Source organism: Drosophila willistoni, unplaced genomic scaffold, assembly GCF_018902025.1.
Source record: "Drosophila willistoni isolate 14030-0811.24 unplaced genomic scaffold, UCI_dwil_1.1 Seg285, whole genome shotgun sequence".
Classification (NCBI taxonomy): Eukaryota; Metazoa; Arthropoda; class Insecta; order Diptera; family Drosophilidae; genus Drosophila; species Drosophila willistoni.
In genome coordinates, this window is record NW_025814241.1 from 124,709 (window position 1) to 145,715 (window position 21,007).

At 38.7% G+C, this 21,007-nt stretch overlaps 6 protein-coding genes across 7 annotated transcripts; all 6 read left to right on the forward strand.

Moving 5' to 3' along the window:
* The first annotated feature begins 3,882 nt into the window (after window positions 1-3,882).
* On the forward strand, window positions 3,883-4,866 carry LOC124461244. The gene is made up of 2 exons (XM_047012798.1): window positions 3,883-4,141; window positions 4,203-4,866. Exon 2 carries the CDS (start codon window positions 4,530-4,532, stop codon window positions 4,863-4,865), a length of 336 nt encoding a protein of 111 aa, XP_046868754.1. The 5' UTR covers window positions 3,883-4,141; window positions 4,203-4,529; the 3' UTR covers window position 4,866.
* A 1,436-nt stretch (window positions 4,867-6,302) lies between these two features.
* On the forward strand, window positions 6,303-7,119 carry LOC124461248. The gene is made up of 2 exons (XM_047012802.1): window positions 6,303-6,394; window positions 6,456-7,119. Exon 2 carries the CDS (start codon window positions 6,783-6,785, stop codon window positions 7,116-7,118), a length of 336 nt encoding a protein of 111 aa, XP_046868758.1. The 5' UTR covers window positions 6,303-6,394; window positions 6,456-6,782; the 3' UTR covers window position 7,119.
* Window positions 7,120-9,311: 2,192 nt separating this feature from the next.
* LOC124461247 lies at window positions 9,312-10,583 on the forward strand. The gene is made up of 3 exons (XM_047012801.1): window positions 9,312-9,337; window positions 9,394-9,815; window positions 9,877-10,583. The coding sequence occupies exons 1-3, from the start codon at window positions 9,323-9,325 to the stop codon at window positions 10,580-10,582; spliced, it is 1,143 nt and encodes a 380-aa protein (XP_046868757.1). The 5' UTR covers window positions 9,312-9,322; the 3' UTR covers window position 10,583.
* A 1,010-nt stretch (window positions 10,584-11,593) lies between these two features.
* LOC124461240 lies at window positions 11,594-12,252 on the forward strand. The gene is made up of 3 exons (XM_047012793.1): window positions 11,594-11,619; window positions 11,676-12,097; window positions 12,159-12,252. The coding sequence occupies exons 1-3, from the start codon at window positions 11,605-11,607 to the stop codon at window positions 12,250-12,252; spliced, it is 531 nt and encodes a 176-aa protein (XP_046868749.1). The 5' UTR covers window positions 11,594-11,604.
* Window positions 12,253-13,624: 1,372 nt separating this feature from the next.
* LOC124461243 lies at window positions 13,625-16,920 on the forward strand. 2 transcript variants are annotated; one of them, XM_047012796.1, is made up of 4 exons: window positions 13,625-13,650; window positions 13,707-13,754; window positions 15,780-16,153; window positions 16,215-16,920. In XM_047012796.1, the coding sequence occupies exons 1-4, from the start codon at window positions 13,636-13,638 to the stop codon at window positions 16,765-16,767; spliced, it is 990 nt and encodes a 329-aa protein (XP_046868752.1). In that variant the 5' UTR covers window positions 13,625-13,635; the 3' UTR covers window positions 16,768-16,920. The 2 variants fall into 2 exon arrangements, with proteins under 2 accessions (XP_046868752.1, XP_046868753.1); XM_047012797.1 differs by lacking the exons at window positions 15,780-16,153; window positions 16,215-16,920 and adding an exon at window positions 14,190-14,647 and having other exon boundaries at window positions 13,707-14,128.
* Window positions 16,921-17,747: 827 nt separating this feature from the next.
* On the forward strand, window positions 17,748-19,323 carry LOC124461241. Its single transcript, XM_047012794.1, has 4 exons — window positions 17,748-17,956; window positions 18,013-18,434; window positions 18,496-19,166; window positions 19,259-19,323. The coding sequence occupies exons 1-4, from the start codon at window positions 17,921-17,923 to the stop codon at window positions 19,321-19,323; spliced, it is 1,194 nt and encodes a 397-aa protein (XP_046868750.1). The 5' UTR covers window positions 17,748-17,920.
* Window positions 19,324-21,007: the final 1,684 nt, after the last annotated feature.

Consider the following 21,007-nt stretch of genomic DNA (forward strand, 5'->3'; position numbering starts at 1 on the left):
GCTTAGTCTTCTTAAGATTTCGTAGAACTAGCAAGGGCATATAATCATAGCCCATCATAGTTTACAAAAAATTAATCAAAATATTTTTAAATACCCAACATTTTGGCTATTAATATTCTTAGATTGAGGTATCTTTCTGTTTCTGATGTGGCCTTAATTTTCTCACTTTGCGTGACTAAATTTTATTTAATTACGTATTCCGATAAACTTTAAGTAAGCCCAACAGATATTTAAAATCCCCAATGTCTACTGCTGTTGTTAACTTGGCATTTTGAAGGCAGAGCTCACAATTGAATCCTTTTTATTTGTTTTTTTTTTTTTCGTTTCTTGTTTTTGTTGGTTAGATGGAAGCCACTTGAAAAGGCGTGAGAGAAGGAGCAGAGATAAAAATTGAATTAAGAACCAGCAGTAACACCTTTGTCAACTAATTACATGTCGCAGTCGATGGCCGACGAAAGGCCAAAGCCCAACCAATTTCAAAAAGGATTTAATTGGAAAAAAAAAATGATAAGGTTGAATTGAATGTGCGTTTATGGTAATGTTTGTCTACCCTTGCCAAGTCTCTGTATTATTGAAATATAATCTGTTACGATCAGTCTATGTAAAAAACTAAACTAAAAAACAAACTAAAGCATTTGGATAGCTTATGTGAACTGAAGATCACAAGGATGTAAGTCTAGAGATGAATTTAGTCAGGCCTTACCCAACAAGTGAATATACTTTTTTTGAGGGGAAAGGGAATAAAATGAAAACACGAACACGAAAAGCATTGAGTGACAAAGGTGTGATTTATTATTTTGGATTGCTTTTTCGGGTTTTTTTTTCCTGTACTTCTTCACGTTTTCTCTCCAGCGTCTGCTTCTCTTTTGTCGCCGTTTTCAATTGTCTGCAATGTTTCTTTCTTTCTTTCTTTACTTTGATTCGTTCATTGTAATTTTTTGCCAGTTGTTTGTTGGAAATTTGTTTTTTCAATACTTAGCGCAAAGAATTTTCTCTGTCTGCATCGTTAGACAAATTAAAAAGGGTTCCAAAATGGCACCAAAATGGGTGCTTAGGGTCGTATACATACAATAAACTACAGACTGAAGATGCCAGAGGTGAGGAAGAAAGAAAGAACCAAAGAGGGTGTTATGAAAAGAGATAGAAAGATTTTTTGCTGTATCTTAGTATATTGGTTGAGCTTTAATTCCTTTTCAAAACCTATTATGGAATAGTGTTTTTTGTGATCAACAGAGATAACACACTTCGTATGCTATATTACTGCTTAAGGAAACATTGAGTAATAATACTTTCTGAACAATATTTTTAAAATTTGTAAACAGCTAAAAATATTCAATCTTTTGATGGTTTTCTTAATCGTTTTCTTTTTTTTTTTTTTGAATCTATCTTGAATTAAATCTATCTATCTGGTATATGGCTGCTGATAATCAAAAGAGAAAGGCTAAAAAAACATTTAAAAGTGCATACTCTGCTTATTATAAATAGAAGATTTTAATACTAGACTCATATTCTGTACTACTGTACTGTACGACCAGAACACCCCTTATGAGAGTAAACAGTCTCAAGTGCTTTTGCATTGGTGTTCATGCTCTTTTATCACAAAGAACAAAAGTAAAACGGAAAAAAGAAAATCGAACATGGGAAGGATATTTTTATGCGCTTCTTAGGTTTATCGCAGGAGGCGGAAGCTAATGGGATTTTCAACGCATAAAAACGATAAATCTATGCGTTGCAAAAGTTTTGGATCACGGGAGACCACGGAAACTTTTTCATTTTCACTTTAAATGCGCTAACGAGCCAGTTCCATTAAACGCATTTATATACATATATTTACTCGTTTTTTTTTGTTATTGTGGTTCATATATTTTGCTTTTTGTTTTTATTATTATTTTAGCAATTGGAATTTTAAAACCGACAAAAATGCATAAACCAAAAGGTTGTTTTCGCTAACAAACGTTTGCATTTGTTTATGCTAACAGATTTTCAATTGAAATTGGTTCGAAAAAAAATAATAGTGTCTCTATGCCGCCAGCGAGAAGTGTAGTCCAAACTGTTTGGCCGAAAAGCATTCTCCCACACACGCACACACGCACACATAGGCATCAGGGACTTCCTATCTTCCTCAGAATGTGAGAAAAACTTTTGCGACCTGTTGGAAGAGTTCTTTGGAATTTTTAAGGATTTCAGAAATGTTCGCTGTTTGGATTTCAATGAGGTGACTCCAGACACTGAGTACAATGGGCGGCTGTACATTGCAGCGGCCAATGAGGATACGATGGACTGGGTGGCGGGCAACGTATGCTCCATGGAGACATATCAGGCCACCAGTCTCATAGACTTCCTACACCTGACACCGGCCAGAGTTACATGGCCAAAGGTCGAGAAGTGTTTCCAAGCAATTTTCGAGCTTCTGGAACAGCAGAATGCTGATATTACGACGGAGAAGTGGGCCGTGGTGAGCCGCAAAGATGCAGCCCCCATAGTGGCAGATATTTGTCCAAATGCACAGCTTGAGATCTGGATGGATGCAGAGAGTGTGGACATCATCAAGGAAAGATGCAACAGCCTCAAATTTTGTTTTTGGATTATCAAATTTGAGTTTTGCGATTAGAACACGCTTTTATATTTTTATTTTATGCAATATATATTTTGAAATGTTAAAAATAAGGTTACAATTGCAGCAGTCTCATTTGTCTGCCGATTATTCTGACTGGCAACGATAGTTTGTCGTAATAGAAAAATATTGTTGCTTTACTAACGAAACGTTGATTGGTGAATTTTGTCATCAAAGTTTATTATGCCAAAAGTATCCATGTCCTTGTTTCACATCTACTTTGTATCGGCACTCTTTTGACTTGGTTAAGGCTGGAACAGGAATACGTAAACAGGGATAAACAAAACTTCCCAATAATCAATATTGCACGATCTAAAATATTACGTTTCGAATTAAATTCATCTATAAACCAGAGGGATGGGGCAAACTTCGACCGCGTCAAAGTTTGTATACCCTTGCAACTTTTTTGGTAACTCTTTCCTTACCTATAGCCATCAAAATGGAAAGACGTTTTATCTAAAAAGGCTAAAGTTTGCGAAAGAACGGCCTAAAATCTTAGCATAGGAAATAACGAAGATATTGATCAAAGTCACTGTTTACCACCGATTGTTCCTATGGGAGCTATATGATATAGTCGCCCGATCTTAGTTTGATTCGGCACAGTCATTAATGGTTATATTAAACTGAGAAATAACAAATTTTTATGACATTTGCGTAGAAAGTAACGAATTTACTTGGGTTCTATTCAATAATCTCTTAGTTTTTCAACTATTTTAACGAAAATTGCTAATAATTCACTGATTAAAAAGAGACAGAAAGATTTGGCAATTTCATACTGCTAAGTTTATTTTCGAAAATATCTAGTACTCTCAGCTGGACGGAAGCAATTCACACATTTTTGAGATCCAAGAAGGCCTGGGATGTTTGTAAAATTCGACCTGGTCAAGGGGGTACAGTACTTGAATCATTCTAATTCGTGAACTCATACAGTCAACATCAAAAATAAAACAAAAAGTTTACTTCTGAAAATCAAAAAAGAGAAAAACAAAAGTGAAAACATGTTGACTGTTCAATTGATAATGCAATCCGGAAAGGTTAGTAAACGTGAGGATATAACTTTTCATAATCGTGACCAAGTGTTCTTTTCCAGCCATTGGTTACGAAGCTCCCAATCTCAGCTACCGTATACGAGCTAAAGGCTGAGCTTCAGAGCCTTCTCAATATTGAGCCGGAAACATTGGAGATTTCTGCAATCGTTTCCTTTATCCCCGACGGAACTACTTTTTAGTATTGCTTCATCAGGGGGAAACTCGGTCTAGGCAAAAACAAACAAATTAAGCCGGTTGTGTCTTGCTATGAAGGCAACAATTTTGTGGGCTTGATACTATTTTCCCTTGGGGGCGAGGATTTCGCCGATCCATTAGTCGATAATTCGGTGTCAGACTCAAGTATCGAAGATAGTGAATCTTCCGTCATTGAGCTATCCTCGGGATCTAGTGGCGGATCCGTCCAGCCATCCACTATTGATTGCAAGCGAGGTATTAAACGAAAAGCCCAAGGACATGAAATAACCATAGAGACTAAACGGTAAGTATTAGGAATAGAAAATCAAAATTCAGTGACTGAATATTCCGTCTTTTGAAAATAGGATCAAATATGTTCTCGAATCCAGTGAGGAGAGTCTAGAAAACCACTCGTATGGAGATATGCAGGAGGCATGCGATATGGGAGGCTGCGGAATAAAGTCCCGACCACGCCCGGTTAAACATGAAATCGAAATGGAACCTGATGTTATAAATGGTCAGCGGCCCCCGTACGTTAACATTCTCCCAGAGAACAGGCCGTTTGTCTGTTGGAAGAGTTCTTTGGAATTTTTAAGGATTTCAGAAATGTTCGCTGTTTGGATTTCAATGAGGTGACTCCAGACACTGAGTACAATGGGCGGCTGTACATTGCAGCGGCCAATGAGGATACGATGGACTGGGTGGCGGGCAACGTATGCTCCATGGAGACATATCAGGCCACCAGTCTCATAGACTTCCTACACCTGACACCGGCCAGAGTTACATGGCCAAAGGTCGAGAAGTGTTTCCAAGCAATTTTCGAGCTTCTGGAACAGCAGAATGCTGATATTACGACGGAGAAGTGGGCCGTGGTGAGCCGCAAAGATGCAGCCCCCATAGTGGCAGATATTTGTCCAAATGCACAGCTTGAGATCTGGATGGATGCAGAGAGTGTGGACATCATCAAGGAAAGATGCAACAGCCTCAAATTTTGTTTTTGGATTATCAAATTTGAGTTTTGCGATTAGAACACGCTTTTATATTTTTATTTTATGCAATATATATTTTGAAATGTTAAAAATAAGGTTACAATTGCAGCAGTCTCATTTGTCTGCCGATTATTCTGACTGGCAACGATAGTTTGTCGTAATAGAAAAATATTGTTGCTTTACTAACGAAACGTTGATTGGTGAATTTTGTCATCAAAGTTTATTATGCCAAAAGTATCCATGTCCTTGTTTCACATCTACTTTGTATCGGCACTCTTTTGACTTGGTTAAGGCTGGAACAGGAATACGTAAACAGGGATAAACAAAACTTCCCAATAATCAATATTGCACGATCTAAAATATTACGTTTCGAATTAAATTCATCTATAAACCAGAGGGATGGGGCAAACTTCGACCGCGTCAAAGTTTGTATACCCTTGCAACTTTTTTGGTAACTCTTTCCTTACCTATAGCCATCAAAATGGAAAGACGTTTTATCTAAAAAGGCTAAAGTTTGCGAAAGAACGGCCTAAAATCTTAGCATAGGAAATAACGAAGATATTGATCAAAGTCACTGTTTACCACCGATTGTTCCTATGGGAGCTATATGATATAGTCGCCCGATCTTAGTTTGATTCGGCACAGTCATTAATGGTTATATTAAACTGAGAAATAACAAATTTTTATGACATTTGCGTAGAAAGTAACGAATTTACTTGGGTTCTATTCAATAATCTCTTAGTTTTTCAACTATTTTAACGAAAATTGCTAATAATTCACTGATTAAAAAGAGACAGAAAGATTTGGCAATTTCATACTGCTAAGTTTATTTTCGAAAATATCTAGTACTTTCAGCTGGACGGAAGCAATTCACACATTTTTGAGATCCAAGAAGGCCTGGGATGTTTGTAAAATTCGACCTGGTCAAGGGGGTACAGTACTTGAATCATTCTAATTCGTGAACTCATACAGTCAACATCAAAAATAAAACAAAAAGTTTACTTCTGAAAATCAAAAAAGAGAAAAACAAAAGTGAAAACATGTTGACTGTTCAATTGATAATGCAATCCGGAAAGGTTAGTAAACGTGAGGATATAACTTTTCATAATCGTGACCAAGTGTTCTTTTCCAGCCATTGGTTACGAAGCTCCCAATCTCAGCTACCGTATACGAGCTAAAGGCTGAGCTTCAGAGCCTTCTCAATATTGAGCCGGAAACATTGGAGATTTCTGCAATCGTTTCCTTTATCCCCGACGGAACTACTTTTTAGTATTGCTTCATCAGGGGGAAACTCGGTCTAGGCAAAAACAAACAAATTAAGCCGGTTGTGTCTTGCTATGAAGGCAACAATTTTGTGGGCTTGATACTATTTTCCCTTGGGGGCGAGGATTTCGCCGATCCATTAGTCGATAATTCGGTGTCAGACTCAAGTATCGAAGATAGTGAATCTTCCGTCATTGAGCTATCCTCGGATCTAGTGGCGGATCCGTCCAGCCATCCACTATTGATTGCAAGCGAGGTATTAAACGAAAAGCCCAAGGACATGAAATAACCATAGAGACTAAACGGTAAGTATTAGGAATAGAAAATCAAAATTCAGTGACTGAATATTCCGTCTTTTGAAAATAGGATCAAATATGTTCTCGAATCCAGTGAGGAGAGTCTAGAAAACCACTCGTATGGAGATATGCAGGAGGCATGCGATATGGGAGGCTGCGGAATAAAGTCCCGACCACGCCCGGTTAAACATGAAATCGAAATGGAACCTGATGTTATAAATGGTCAGCGGCCCCCGTACGTTAACATTCTCCCAGAGAACAGGCCGTTTGTCTGTTGGAAGAGTTCTTTGGAATTTTTAAGGATTTCAGAAATGTTCGCTGTTTGGATTTCAATGAGGTGACTCCAGACACTGAGTACAATGGGCGGCTGTACATTGCAGCGGCCAATGAGGATACGATGGACTGGGTGGCGGGCAACGTATGCTCCATGGAGACATATCAGGCCACCAGTCTCATAGACTTCGTACACCTGACACCGGCCAGAGTTACATGGCCAAAGGTCGAGAAGTGTTTCCAAGCAATTTTCGAGCTTCTGGAACAGCAGAATGCTGATATTACGACGGAGAAGTGGGCCGTGGTGAGCCGCAAAGATGCAGCCCCCATAGTGACAGATATTTGTCCAAATGAACAGCTTGAGATCTGGATGGATGCAGAGAGTGTGGACATCATCAAGGAAAGATGCAACAGCCTCAAATTTTGTTTTTGGATTATCAAATTTGAGTTTTGCGATTAGAACACGCTTTTATATTTTTATTTTATGCAATATATATTTTGAAATGTTAAAAAAAGGTTACAATTGCGGCAGTCTCATTTGTCTGCCGATTAATCTGACTGGCAACGATAGTTTGTCGTAATAGAAAAATATTGTTGCTTTACTAACGAAACGTTGATTGGTGAATTTTGTCATCAAAGTTTATTATGCCAAAAGTATCCATGTCCTTGTTTCACATCTACTTTGTATCGGCACTCTTTTGACTTGGTTAAGGCTGGAACAGGAATACGTAAACAGGGATAAACAAAACTTCCCAATAATCAATATTGCACGATCTAAAATATTACGTTTCGAATTAAATTCATCTATAAACCAGAGGGATGGGGCAAACTTCGACCGCGTCAAAGTTTGTATACCCTTGCAACTTTTTTGGTAACTCTTTCCTTCCACTATTGATTGCAAGCGAGGTATTAAACGAAAAGCCCAAGGACATGAAATAACCATAGAGACTAAACGGTAAGTATTAGGAATAGAAAATCAAAATTCAGTGACTGAATATTCCGTCGAATCCAGTGAGGAGAGTCTAGAAAACCATCCGTATGGAGATATGCAGGAGGCATGCGATATGGGAGGCTGCGGAATAAAGTCCCGACCACGCCCGGTTAAACATGAAATCGAAATGGAACCTGATGTTATAAATGGTCAGCGGCCCCCGTACGTTAACATTCTCCCAGAGAACAGGCCGTTTGTCGTGGTTATATCTTCCTCAGAATGTGAGAAAAACTTTTGCGACCTGTTGGAAGAGTTCTTTGGAATTTTTAAGAATTTCAGAAATGTTCGCTGTTTGGATTTCAATGAGGTGACTCCAGACACTGAGTACAATGGGCGGCTGTACATTGCAGCGGCCAATGAGGATACGATGGACTGGGTGGCGGGCAACGTATGCTCCATGGAGACATATCAGGCCACCAGTCTCATAGACTTCCTACACCTGACACCGGCCAGAGTTACATGGCCAAACAGCAGAATGCTTATATTACGACGAATGGTGAGCCGCAAAGATGCAGCCCCCATAGTGGCAGATATTTGTCCAAATGAACAGCTTGAGATCTGGATGGATGCAGAGAGTGTGGACATCATCAAGGAAAGATGCAACAGCCTCAAATTTTGTTTTTGGATTATCAAATTTGAGTTTTGCGATTAGAACACGCTTTTATATTTTTATTTTATGCAATATATATTTTGAAATGTTAAAAATAAGGTTACAATTGCAGCAGTCTCATTTGTCTGCCGATTATTCTGACTGGCAACGATAGTTTGTCGTAATAGAAAAATATTGTTGCTTTACTAACGAAACGTTGATTGGTGAATTTTGTCATCAAAGTTTATTATGCCAAAAGTATCCATGTCCTTGTTTCACATCTACTTTGTATCGGCACTCTTTTGACTTGGTTAAGGCTGGAACAGGAATAGGTAAACAGGGATAAACAAAACTTCCCAATAATCAATATTGCACGATCTAAAATATTACGTTTCGAATTAAATTCATCTATAAACCAGAGGGATGGGGCAAACTTCGACCGCGTCAAAGTTTGTATACCCTTGCAACTTTTTTGGTAACTCTTTCCTTACCTATAGCCATCAAAATGGAAAGACGTTTTATCTGAAAAGGCTAAAGTTTGCGAAAGAACGGCCTAAAATCTTAGCATAGGAAATAACGAAGATATTGATCAAAGTCACTGTTTACCACCGATTGTTCCTATGGGAGCTATATGATATAGTCGCCCGATCTTAGTTTGATTCGGCACAGTCATTAATGGTTATATTAAACTGAGAAATAACAAATTTTTATGACATTTGCGTAGAAAGTAACGAATTTACTTGGGTTCTATTCAATAATCTCTTAGTTTTTCAACTATTTTAACAAAAATTGCTAATAATTCACTGATTAAAAAGAGACAGAAAGATTTGGCAATTTCATACTGCTAAGTTTATTTTCGAAAATATCTAGTACTCTCAGCTGGACGGAAGCAATTCACACATTTTTGAGATCCAAGAAGGCCTGGGATGTTTGTAAAATTCGTCCTGGTCAAGGGGTACAGTACTTGAATCATTCTAATTCGTGAACTCATACAGTCAACATCAAAAATAAAACAAAAAGTTTACTTCTGAAAATCAATAAAGAGAAAAAGAAAAGTGAAAACATGTTGACTGTTCAATTGATCATGCAATCCGGAAAGGTTAGTAAACGTGAGGATATAACTTTTCATAATCGTGACCAAGTGTTCTTTTCCAGCCATTGGTTACGAAGCTCCCAATCTCAGCTACCGTATACGAGCTAAAGGCTGAGCTTCAGAGTCTTCTCAATATTGAGCCGGAAACATTGGAGTTTTCTGCATCTGATGTAACGTGTGCCGATTCAGATCTTTTAATAGAAGTTGCTGGTCTAGGCAAAAACAAACAAATTAAGCCGGTTGTGTCTTGCTATGAAGGCAACAATTTTGTGGGCTTGATACTATTTTCCCTTGCGGGCGAGGATTTCGCCGATCCATTAGTCGATAATTCGGTGTCAGACTCAAGTATCGAAGATAGTGAATCTTCCGTCATTGAGCTATCCTCGGGATCTAGTGGCGGATCCGTCCAGCCATCCACTATTGATTGCAAGCGAGGTATTAAACGAAAAGCCCAAGGACATGAAACAACCATAGAGACTAAACGGTAAATATTAGGAATAGAAAATAAAAATTCAGTGACTGAATATTCCGTCTTTTGAAAATAGGATCAAATATGTTCTCGAATCCAGTGAGGAGAGTCTAGAAAACCACTCGTATGGAGATATGCAGGAGGCATGCGATATGGGAGGCTGCGGAATAAAGTCCCGACCACGCCCGGTTAAACATGAAATCGAAATGGAACCTGATGTTATAAATGGTCAGCGGCCCCCGTACGTTAACATTCTCCCAGAGAACAGGCAGTTTGTCGTGGTTATATCTTCCTCAGAATGTGAGAAAAACTTTTGCGACCTGTTGGAAGAGTTCTTTGGAATTTTTAAGGATTTCAGAAATGTTCGCTGTTTGGATTTCAATGAGGTGACTCCAGACACTGAGTACAATGGGCGGCTGTACATTGCAGCGGCCAATGAGGATACGATGGACTGGGTGGCGGGCAACGTATGCTCCATGGAGACATATCAGGCCACCAGTCTCATAGACTTCCTACACCTGACACCGGCCAGAGTTACATGGCCAAAGGTCGAGAAGTGTTTCCAAGCAATTTTCAAGCTTCTGGAACAGCAGAATGCTGATATTACGACGGAGAAGTGGGCCGTGGTGAGCCGCAAAGATGCAGCCCCCATAGTGGCAGATATTTGTCCAAATGAACAGCTTGAGATCTGGATGGATGCAGAGAGTGTGGACATCATCAAGGAAAGATGCAACAGCCTCAAATTTTGTTTTTGGATTATCAAATTTGAGTTTTGCGATTAGAACACGCTTTTATATTTTTATTTTATGCAATATATATTTTGAAATGTTAAAAAAAAGGTTACAATTGCAGCAGTCTCATTTGTCTGCCGATTATTCTGACTGGCAACGATAGTTTGTCGTAATAGAAAAATATTGTTGCTTTACTAACGAAACGTTGATTGGTGAATTTTGTCATCAAAGTTTATTATGCCAAAAGTATACATGTCCTTGTTTCACATCTACTTTGTATCGGCACTCTTTTGACTTGGTTAAGGCTGGAACAGGAATACGTAAACAGGGATAAACAAAACTTCCCAATAATCAATATTGCACGATCTAAAATATTACGTTTCGAATTAAATTCATCTATAAACCAGAGGGATGGGGCAAACTTCGACCGCGTCAAAGTTTGTATACCCTTGCAACTTTTTTGGTAACTCTTTCCTTACCTATAGCCATCAAAATGGAAAGACGTTTTATCTGAAAAGGCTAAAGTTTGCGAAAGAACGGCCTAAAATCTTAGCATAGGAAATAACGAAGATATTGATCAAAGTCACTGTTTACCACCGATTGTTCCTATGGGAGCTATATGATATAGTCGCCCGATCTTAGTTTGATTCGGCACAGTCATTAATGGTTATATTAAACTGAGAAATAACAAATTTTTATGACATTTGCGTAGAAAGTAACGAATTTACTTGGGTTCTATTCAATAATCTCTTAGTTTTTCAACTATTTTAACGAAAATTGCTAATAATTCACTGATTAAAAAGAGACAGAAAGATTTGGCAATTTTATACTGCTAAGTTTATTTTTGAAAATATCTAGTACTCTCAGCTGGACGGAAGCAATTCACACATTTTTGAGATCCAAGAAGGCCTGGGATGTTTGTAAAATTCGACCTGGTCAAGGGGGTACAGTACTTGAATCATTCTAATTCGTGAACTCATACAGTCAACATCAAAAATAAAACAAAAAGTTTACTTCTGAAAATCAAAAAAGAGAAAAACAAAAGTGAAAACATGTTGACTGTTCAATTGATCATGCAATCCGGAAAGGTTAGTAAACGTGAGGATATAACTTTTCATAATCGTGACCAAGTGTTCTTTTCCAGCCATTGGTTACGAAGCTCCCAATCTCAGCTACCGTATACGAGCTAAAGGCTGAGCTTCAGAGCCTTCTCAATATTGAGCCGGAAACATTGGAGATTTCTGCATCTGATGTAACGTGTGCCGATTCAGATCTTTTAATAGAAGTTGTTGGTCTAGGCAAAAACAAACAAATTAAGCCGGTTGTGTCTTGCTATGAAGGCAACAATTTTGTGGGCTTGATACTATTTTCCCTTGGGGGCGAGGATTTCGCCGATCCATTAGTCGATAATTCGGTGTCAGACTCAAGTATCGAAGATAGTGAATCTTCCGTCATTGAGCTATCCTCGGGATCTAGTGGCGGATCCGTCCAGCCATCCACTATTGATTGCAAGCGAGGTATTAAACGAAAAGCCCAAGGACATGAAATAACCATAGAGACTAAACGGTAAGTATTAGGAATAGAAAATCAAAATTCAGTGACTGAATATTCCGTCTTTTGAAAATAGGATCAAATATGTTCTCGAATCCAGTGAGGAGAGTCTAGAAAACCACTCGTATGGAGATATGCAGGAGGCATGCGATATGGAGGCTGCGGAATAAAGTCCCGACCACGCCCGGTTAAACATGAAATCGAAATGGAACCTGGTGTTATAAATGGTCAGCGGCCCCTGTACGTTAACATTCTTCCAGAGAACAGGCCGTTTGTCTGTTGGAAGAGTTCTTTGGAATTTTTAAGGATTTCAGAAATGTTCGCTGTTTGGATTTCAATGAGGTGACTCCAGACACTGAGTACAATGGGCGGCTGTACATTGCAGCGGCCAATGAGGATACGATGGACTGGGTGGCGGGCAACGTGTGCTCCATGGAGACATATCAGGCCACCAGTCTGTGTGGACATCAAGGAAAGATGCAACAGCCTTAAATTTTGTTTTTGGATTATCAAATTTGAGTTTTGCGATTAGAACACGCTTTTATATTTTTATTTTATGCAATATATATTTTGAAATGTTAAAAAAAAGGTTACAATTGCGGCAGTCTCATTTGTCTGCCGATTATTCTGACTGGCAACGATAGTTTGTCGTAATAGAAAAATATTGTTGCTTTACTAACGAAACGTTGATTGGTGAATTTTGTCATCAAAGTTTATTATGCCAAAAATATCCATGTCCTTGTTTCACATCTACTTTGTATCGGCACTCTTTTGACTTGGTTAAGGCTGGAACAGGAATACGTAAACAGGGATAAACAAAACTTCCCAATAATCAATATTGCACGATCTAAAATATTACGTTTCGAATTAAATTCATCTATAAACCAGAGGGATGGGGCAAACTTCGACCGCGTCAAAGTTTGTATACCCTTGCAACTTTTTTGGTAACTCTTTCCTTACCTATAGCCATCCGAATGGAAAAACGTTTTATCTAAAAAGGCTAAAGTTTGCGAAAGAACGGCCTAAAATCTTAGCATAGGAAATAACGAAGATATTGATCAAAGTCACTGTTTACCACCGATTGTTCCTATGGGAGCTATATGATATAGTCGCCCGATCTTAGTTTGATTCGGCACAGTCATTAATGGTTATATTAAACTGAGAAATAACAAATTTTTATGACATTTGCGTAGAAAGTAACGAATTTACTTGGGTTCTATTCAATAATCTCTTAGTTTTTCAACTATTTTAACGAAAATTGCTAATAATTCACTGATTAAAAAGAGACAGAAAGATTTGGCAATTTCATACTGCTAAGTTTATTTTCGAAAATATCTAGTACTCTCAGCTGGACGGAAGCAATTCACACATTTTTGAGATCCAAGAAGGCCTGGGATGTTTGTAAAATTCGTCCTGGTCAAGGGGTACAGTACTTGAATCATTCTAATTCGTGAACTCATACAGTCAACATCAAAAATAAAACAAAAAGTTTACTTCTGAAAATCAATAAAGAGAAAAACAAAAGTGAAAACATGTTGACTGTTCAATTGATCATGCAATCCGGAAAGGTTAGTAAACGTGAGGATATAACTTTTCATAATCGTGACCAAGTGTTCTTTTCCAGCCATTGGTTACGAAGCTCCCAATCTCAGCTACCGTATACGAGCTAAAGGCTGAGCTTCAGAGCCTTCTCAATATTGAGCCGGAAACATTGGAGATTTCTGCATCTGATGTAACGTGTGCCGATTCAGATCTTTTAATAGAAGTTGTTGGTCTAGGCAAAAACAAACAAATTAAGCCGGTTGTGTCTTGCTATGAAGGCAACAATTTTGTGGGCTTGATACTATTTTCCCTTGGGGGCGAGGATTTCGCCGATCCATTAGTCGATAATTCGGTGTCAGACTCAAGTATCGAAGATAGTGAATCTTCCGTCATTGAGCTATCCTCGGGATCTAGTGGCGGATCCGTCCAGCCATCCACTATTGATTGCAAGCGAGGTATTAAACGAAAAGCCCAAGGACATGAAATAACCATAGAGACTAAACGGTAAGTATTAGGAATAGAAAATCAAAATTCAGTGACTGAATATTCCGTCTTTTGAAAATAGGATCAAATATGTTCTCGAATCCAGTGAGGAGAGTCTAGAAAACCACTCGTATGGAGATATGCAGGAGGCATGCGATATGGGAGGCTGCGGAATAAAGTCCCGACCACGCCCGGTTAAACATGAAATCGAAATGGAACCTGGTGTTATAAATGGTCAGCGGCCCCTGTACGTTAACATTCTCCCAGAGAACAGGCCGTTTGTCTGTTGGAAGAGTTCTTTGGAATTTTTAAGGATTTCAGAAATGTTCGCTGTTTGGATTTCAATGAGGTGACTCCAGACACTGAGTACAATGGGCGGCTGTACATTGCAGCGGCCAATGAGGATACGATGGACTGGGTGGCGGGCAACGTGTGCTCCATGGAGACATATCAGGCCACCAGTCTGTGTGGACATCAAGGAAAGATGCAACAGCCTTAAATTTTGTTTTTGGATTATCAAATTTGAGTTTTGCGATTAGAACACGCTTTTATATTTTTATTTTATGCAATATATATTTTGAAATGTTAAAAAAAAGGTTACAATTGCGGCAGTCTCATTTGTCTGCCGATTATTCTGACTGGCAACGATAGTTTGTCGTAATAGAAAAATATTGTTGCTTTACTAACGAAACGTTGATTGGTGAATTTTGTCATCAAAGTTTATTATGCCAAAAGTATCCATGTCCTTGTTTCACATCTACTTTGTATCGGCACTCTTTTGACTTGGTTAAGGCTGGAACAGGAATACGTAAACAGGGATAAACAAAACTTCCCAATAATCAATATTGCACGATCTAAAATATTACGTTTCGAATTAAATTCATCTATAAACCAGAGGGATGGGGCAAACTTCGACCGCGTCAAAGTTTGTATACCCTTGCAACTTTTTTGGTAACTCTTTCCTTACCTATAGCCATCCGAGTGGAAAAACGTTTTATCTAAAAAGGCTAAAGTTTGCGAAAGAACGGCCTAAAATCTTAGCATAGGAAATAACGAAGATATTGATCAAAGTCACTGTTTACCACCGATTGTTCCTATGGGAGCTATATGATATAGTCGCCCGATCTTAGTTTGATTCGGCACAGTCATTAATGGTTATATTAAACTGAGAAATAACAAATTTTTATGACATTTGCGTAGAAAGTAACGAATTTACTTGGGTTCTATTCAATAATCTCTTAGTTTTTCAACTATTTTAACGAAAATTGCTAATAATTCACTGATTAAAAAGAGACAGAAAGATTTGGCAATTTCATACTGCTAAGTTTATTTTCGAAAATATCTAGTACTCTCAGCTGGACGGAAGCAATTCACACATTTTTGAGATCCAAGAAGGCCTGGGATGTTTGTAAAATTCGTCCTGGTCAAGGGGGTACAGTACTTGAATCATTCTAATTCGTGAACTCATACAGTCAACATCAAAAATAAAACAAAAAGTTTACTTCTGAAAATCAATAAAGAGAAAAACAAAAGTGAAAACATGTTGACTGTTCAATTGATCATGCAATCCGGAAAGGTTAGTAAACGTGAGGATATAACTTTTCATAATCGTGACCAAGTGTTCTTTTTCAGCCATTGGTTACGAAGCTCCCAATCTCAGCTACCGTATAAGGCTGAGCTTCAGAGCCTTCTCAATATTGAGCCGGAAACATTGGAGATTTCTGCATCTGATGTAACGTGTGCCGATTCAGATCTTTTAATAGAAGTTGCTGGTCTAGGCAAAAACAAACAAATTAAGCCGGTTGTGTCTTGCTATGAAGGCAACAATTTTGTGGGCTTGATACTATTTTCCCTTGGAGGCGAGGATTTCGCCGATCCATTAGTCGATAATTCGGTGTCAGACTCAAGTATCGAAGATAGTGAATCTTCCGTCATTGAGCTATCCTCGGGATCTAGTGGCGGATCCGTCCAGCCATCCACTATTGATTGCAAGCGAGGTATTAAACGAAAAGCCCAAGGACATGAAACAACCATAGAGACTAAACGGTAAGTATTAGGAATAGAAAATCAAAATTCAGTGACTGAATATTCCGTCTTTTGAAAATAGGATCAAATATGTTCTCGAATCCAGTGAGGAGAGTCTAGAAAACCACTCGTATGGAGATATGCAGGAGGCATGCGATATGGGAGGCTGCGGAATAAAGTCCCGACCACGCCCGGTTAAACATGAAATCGAAATGGAACCTGATGTTATAAATGGTCAGCGGCCCCCGTACGTTAACATTCTCCCAGAGAACAGGCCGTTTGTCGTGGTTATATCTTCCTCAGAATGTGAGAAAAACTTTTGCGACCTGTTGGAAGAGTTCTTTGGAATTTTTAAGGATTTCAGAAATGTTCGCTGTTTGGATTTCAATGAGGTGACTCCAGATACTGAGTACAATGGGCGGCTGTACATTGCAGCGGCCAATGAGGATACGATGGACTGGGTGGCGGGCAACGTATGCTCCATGGAGACATATCAGGCCACCAGTCTCATAGACTTCCTACACCTGACACCGGCCAGAGTTACATGGCCAAAGGTCGAGAAGTGTTTCCAAGCAATTTCGAGCTTCTGGAACAGCAGAATGCTGATATTACGACGGAGAAGTGGGCCGTGGTGAGCCGCAAAGATGCAGCCCCCATAGTGACAGATATTTGTCCAAATGAACAGCTTGAGATCTGGATGGATGCAGAGAGTGTGGACATCATCAAGGAAAGATGCAACAGCCTCAAATTTTGTTTTTGGATTATCAAATTTGAGTTTTGCGATTAGAACACGCTTTTATATTTTTATTTTATGCAATATATATTTTGAAATGTTAAAAAAAAGGTTACAATTGCGGCAGTCTCATTTGTCTGCCGATTATTCTGACTGGCAACGATAGTTTGTCGTAATAGAAAAATATTGTTGCTTTACTAACGAAACGTTGATTGGTGAATTTTGTCATCAAAGTTTATTATGCCAAAAGTATCCATGTCCTTGTTTCACATCTACTTTGTATCGGCACTCTTTTGACTTAGTTAAGGCTGGAACAGGAATACGTAAACAGGGATAAACAAAACTTCCCAATAATCAATATTGCACGATCTAAAATATTACGTTTCGAATTAAATTCATCTATAAACCAGAGGGATGGGGCAAACTTCGACCGCGTCAAAGTTTGTATACCCTTGCAACTTTTTTGGTAACTCTTTCCTTACCTATAGCCATCAAAATGGAAAAACGTTTTATCTAAAAAGGCTAAAGTTTGCGAAAGAACGGCCTAAAATCTTAGCATAGGAAATAACGAAGATATTGATCAAAGTCACTGTTTACCACCGATTGTTCCTATGGGAGCTATATGATATAGTCGCCCGATCTTAGTTTGATTCGGCACAGTCATTAATGGTTATATTAAACTGAGAAATAACAAATTTTTATGACATTTGCGTAGAAAGTAACGAATTTACTTGGGTTCTATTCAATAATCTCTTAGTTTTTCAACTATTTTAACGAAAATTGCTAATAATTCACTGATTAAAAAGAGACAGAAAGATTTGGCAATTTCATACTGCTAAGTTTATTTTCGAAAATATCTAGTACTCTCAGCTGGACGGAAGCAATTCACACATTTTTGAGATCCAAGAAGGCCTGGGATGTTTGTAAAATTCGACCTGGTCAAGGGGGTACAGTACTTGAATCATTCTAATTCGTGAACTCATACAGTCAACATCAAAAATAAAACAAAAAGTTTACTTCTGAAAATCAAAAAAGAGAAAAACAAAAGTGAAAACATGTTGACTGTTCAATTGATCATGCAATCCGGAAAGGTTAGTAAACGTGAGGATATAACTTTACATAATCGTGACCAAGTGTTCTTTTCCAGCCATTGGTTACGAAGCTCCCAATCTCAGCTACCGTATACGAGCTAAAGGCTGAGCTTCAGAGCCTTCTCAATATTGAGCCGGAAACATTGGAGATTTCTGCATCTGATGTAACGTGTGCCGATTCAGATCTTTTAATAGAAGTTGCTGGTCTAGGCAAAAACAAACAAATTAAGCCGGTTGTGTCTTGCTATGAAGGCAACAATTTTGTGGGCTTGATACTATTTTCCCTTGGGGGCGAGGATTTCGCCGATCCATTAGTCGATAATTCGGTGTCAGACTCAAGTATCGAAGATAGTGAATCTTCCGTCATTGAGCTATCCTCGGGATCTAGTGGCGGATCCGTCCAGCCATCCACTATTGATTGCAAGCGAGGTATTAAACGAAAAGCCCAAGGACATGAAATAACCATAGAGACTAAACGGTAAGTATTAGGAATAGAAAATCAAAATTCAGTGACTGAATATTCCGTCTTTTGAAAATAGGATCAAATATGTTCTCGAATCCAGTGAGGAGAGTCTAGAAAACCACTCGTATGGAGATATGCAGGAGGCATGCGATATGGGAGGCTGCGGAATAAAGTCCCGACCACGCCCGGTTAAACATGAAATCGAAATGGAACCTGATGTTATAAATGGTCAGCGGCCCCCGTACGTTAACATTCTCCCAGAGAACAGGCCTTTTGTCGTGGTTATATCTTCCTCAGAATGTGAGAAAAACTTTTGCGACCTGTTGGAAGAGTTCTTTGGAATTTTTAAGGATTTCAGAAATGTTCGCTGTTTGGATTTCAATGAGGTGACTCCAGACACTGAGTACATTGGGCGGCTGTACATTGCAGCGGCCAATGAGGATACGATGGACTGGGTGGCGGGCAACGTATGCTCCATGGAGACATGTCAGGCCACCAGTCTCATAGACTTCCTACACCTGACACCGGCCAGAGTTACATGGCCAAAGGTCGAGAAGTGTTTCCAAGCAATTTTCGAGCTTCTGGAACAGCAGAATGCTGATATTACGACGGAGAAGTGGGCCGTGGTGAGCCGCAAAGATGCAGCCCCCATAGTGACAGATATTTGTCCAAATGAACAGCTTGAGATCTGGATGGATGCAGAGAGTGTGGACATCATCAAGGAAAGATGCAATAGCCTCAAAATTTGTTTTTGGATTATCAAATTTGAGTTTTGCGATTAGAACACGCTTTTATATTTTTATTTTATGCAATATATATTTTGAAATGTTAAAAAAAAGGTTACAATTGCGGCAGTCGCATTTGTCTGCCGATTATTCTGACTGGCAACGATAGTTTGTCGTAATAGAAAAATATTGTTGCTTTACTAACGAAACGTTGATTGGTGAATTTTGTCATCAAAGTTTATTATGCCAAAAGTATCCATGTCCTTGTTTCACATCTACTTTGTATCGGCACTCTTTTGACTTGGTTAAGGCTGGAACAGGAATACGTAAACAGGGATAAACAAAACTTCCCAATAATCAATATTGCACGATCTAAAATATTACGTTTCGAATTAAATTCATCTATAAACCAGAGGGATGGGGCAAACTTCGACCGCGTCAAAGTTTGTATACCCTTGCAACTTTTTTGGTAACTCTTTCCTTACCTATAGCCATCTAAATGGAAAAACGTTTTATCTAAAAAGGCTAAAGTTTGCGAAAGAACATTAAACACCTGGCCGCCCATAGCCCGTGCGGGCACTTTTGCTCGGCAATTGCTCGTGTGGCCGGCTGTGTGCATGCCGATGTGAGCACGAAGTACAAGTTGAGTGCATATAAAAACAGCTAGTGTCGCACAGACTTTTACCGAAAGCAGTACTATGTCGCTTTGTTACGCAGCTACACGCAGAAAAATTGATGCTTCACTTTCTTACATGGCAACTTTAAAAATATTTTGCCATTATTTATATTTTGTCCCAATAGGGTAAAAAGTATATTACAATATAAGCGAATCCACATTTTCGACAATGAAATTAATTAAAGATTCAATTCGAAATAGTCTTACTGATAGCTATTTAGAAGATCTCCTTCGTATAAAAAGTTATCCAAACAATATAGAAGTAAAGGAAATAGTTGAGTTTCTGAACAACACTTAGGTCGGAATTATTCTTTTTCACTTGCAGTTTAATTTTTTATTCGTTTCTTCACATACGATTCGCGCAGTGTAAAGCAGCTTACGTACACAAGCAAGCGCACGCATACATTGACAGTTTGAGCTGGCTCTCTTTGTGCCTATCCCTGGATAAAAGAATATGCAAGAGTCCGCGAAAGAATATTTTCTGATGATAGTAATGTCGCATGCGTCAAGAGAGCACCAAAGCGCTCAACCTTGCGTATGCGTAACTTTTGGAAAGCTGTACGAAATATCAAAAGAAGGTTAATTTGTTCAGTAATTAATGAAGCCGTAGATGGCCAATTTTATGCTTCAATTTCATTTTTATTTTTTTTAGAATTAGGCTTATTAGACACAGGGGCAAATATTAGTTGCATTGGAGCAGACCTGGCTAAAATAGACTGGTCGCACAATTCAAAATTTCGCAAAATTAATTCGTCAGTAAAAACGGCTGATGGACAGCCACAAACAGTTATTGGATCCATACAACTGAACGTAAAATATAGGGAGCAGATGAAGGACATTAATTTCTTTATAATCCCTTCGATTAAGCATAGGGTAGTATTAGGAACAGATTTTTGAAAAGCTTTCAAATTGGCCCCGGGTGTAATTTCCTCGATTGAAACTTCAAATAGCAACGTGCCTAGATTACCAGAGAAAGACGGTGAGGAAAAGTTTCCGCTGACAGCAGAAGAAGAAAAACGTTTAGGCGGAATCATTACTCTATTTCCAGACTTTGAAAGGCAAGGCCTCGGAAGAACAAAGCTTCTGCAACATCATATAGAGGTAGGCAATGCCACCCCGATTAAACAGCGATCAAATAATCGAAGTCAAATAGTCCTTGGAGTTCGCCCATGCGTTTGGTGATTAAC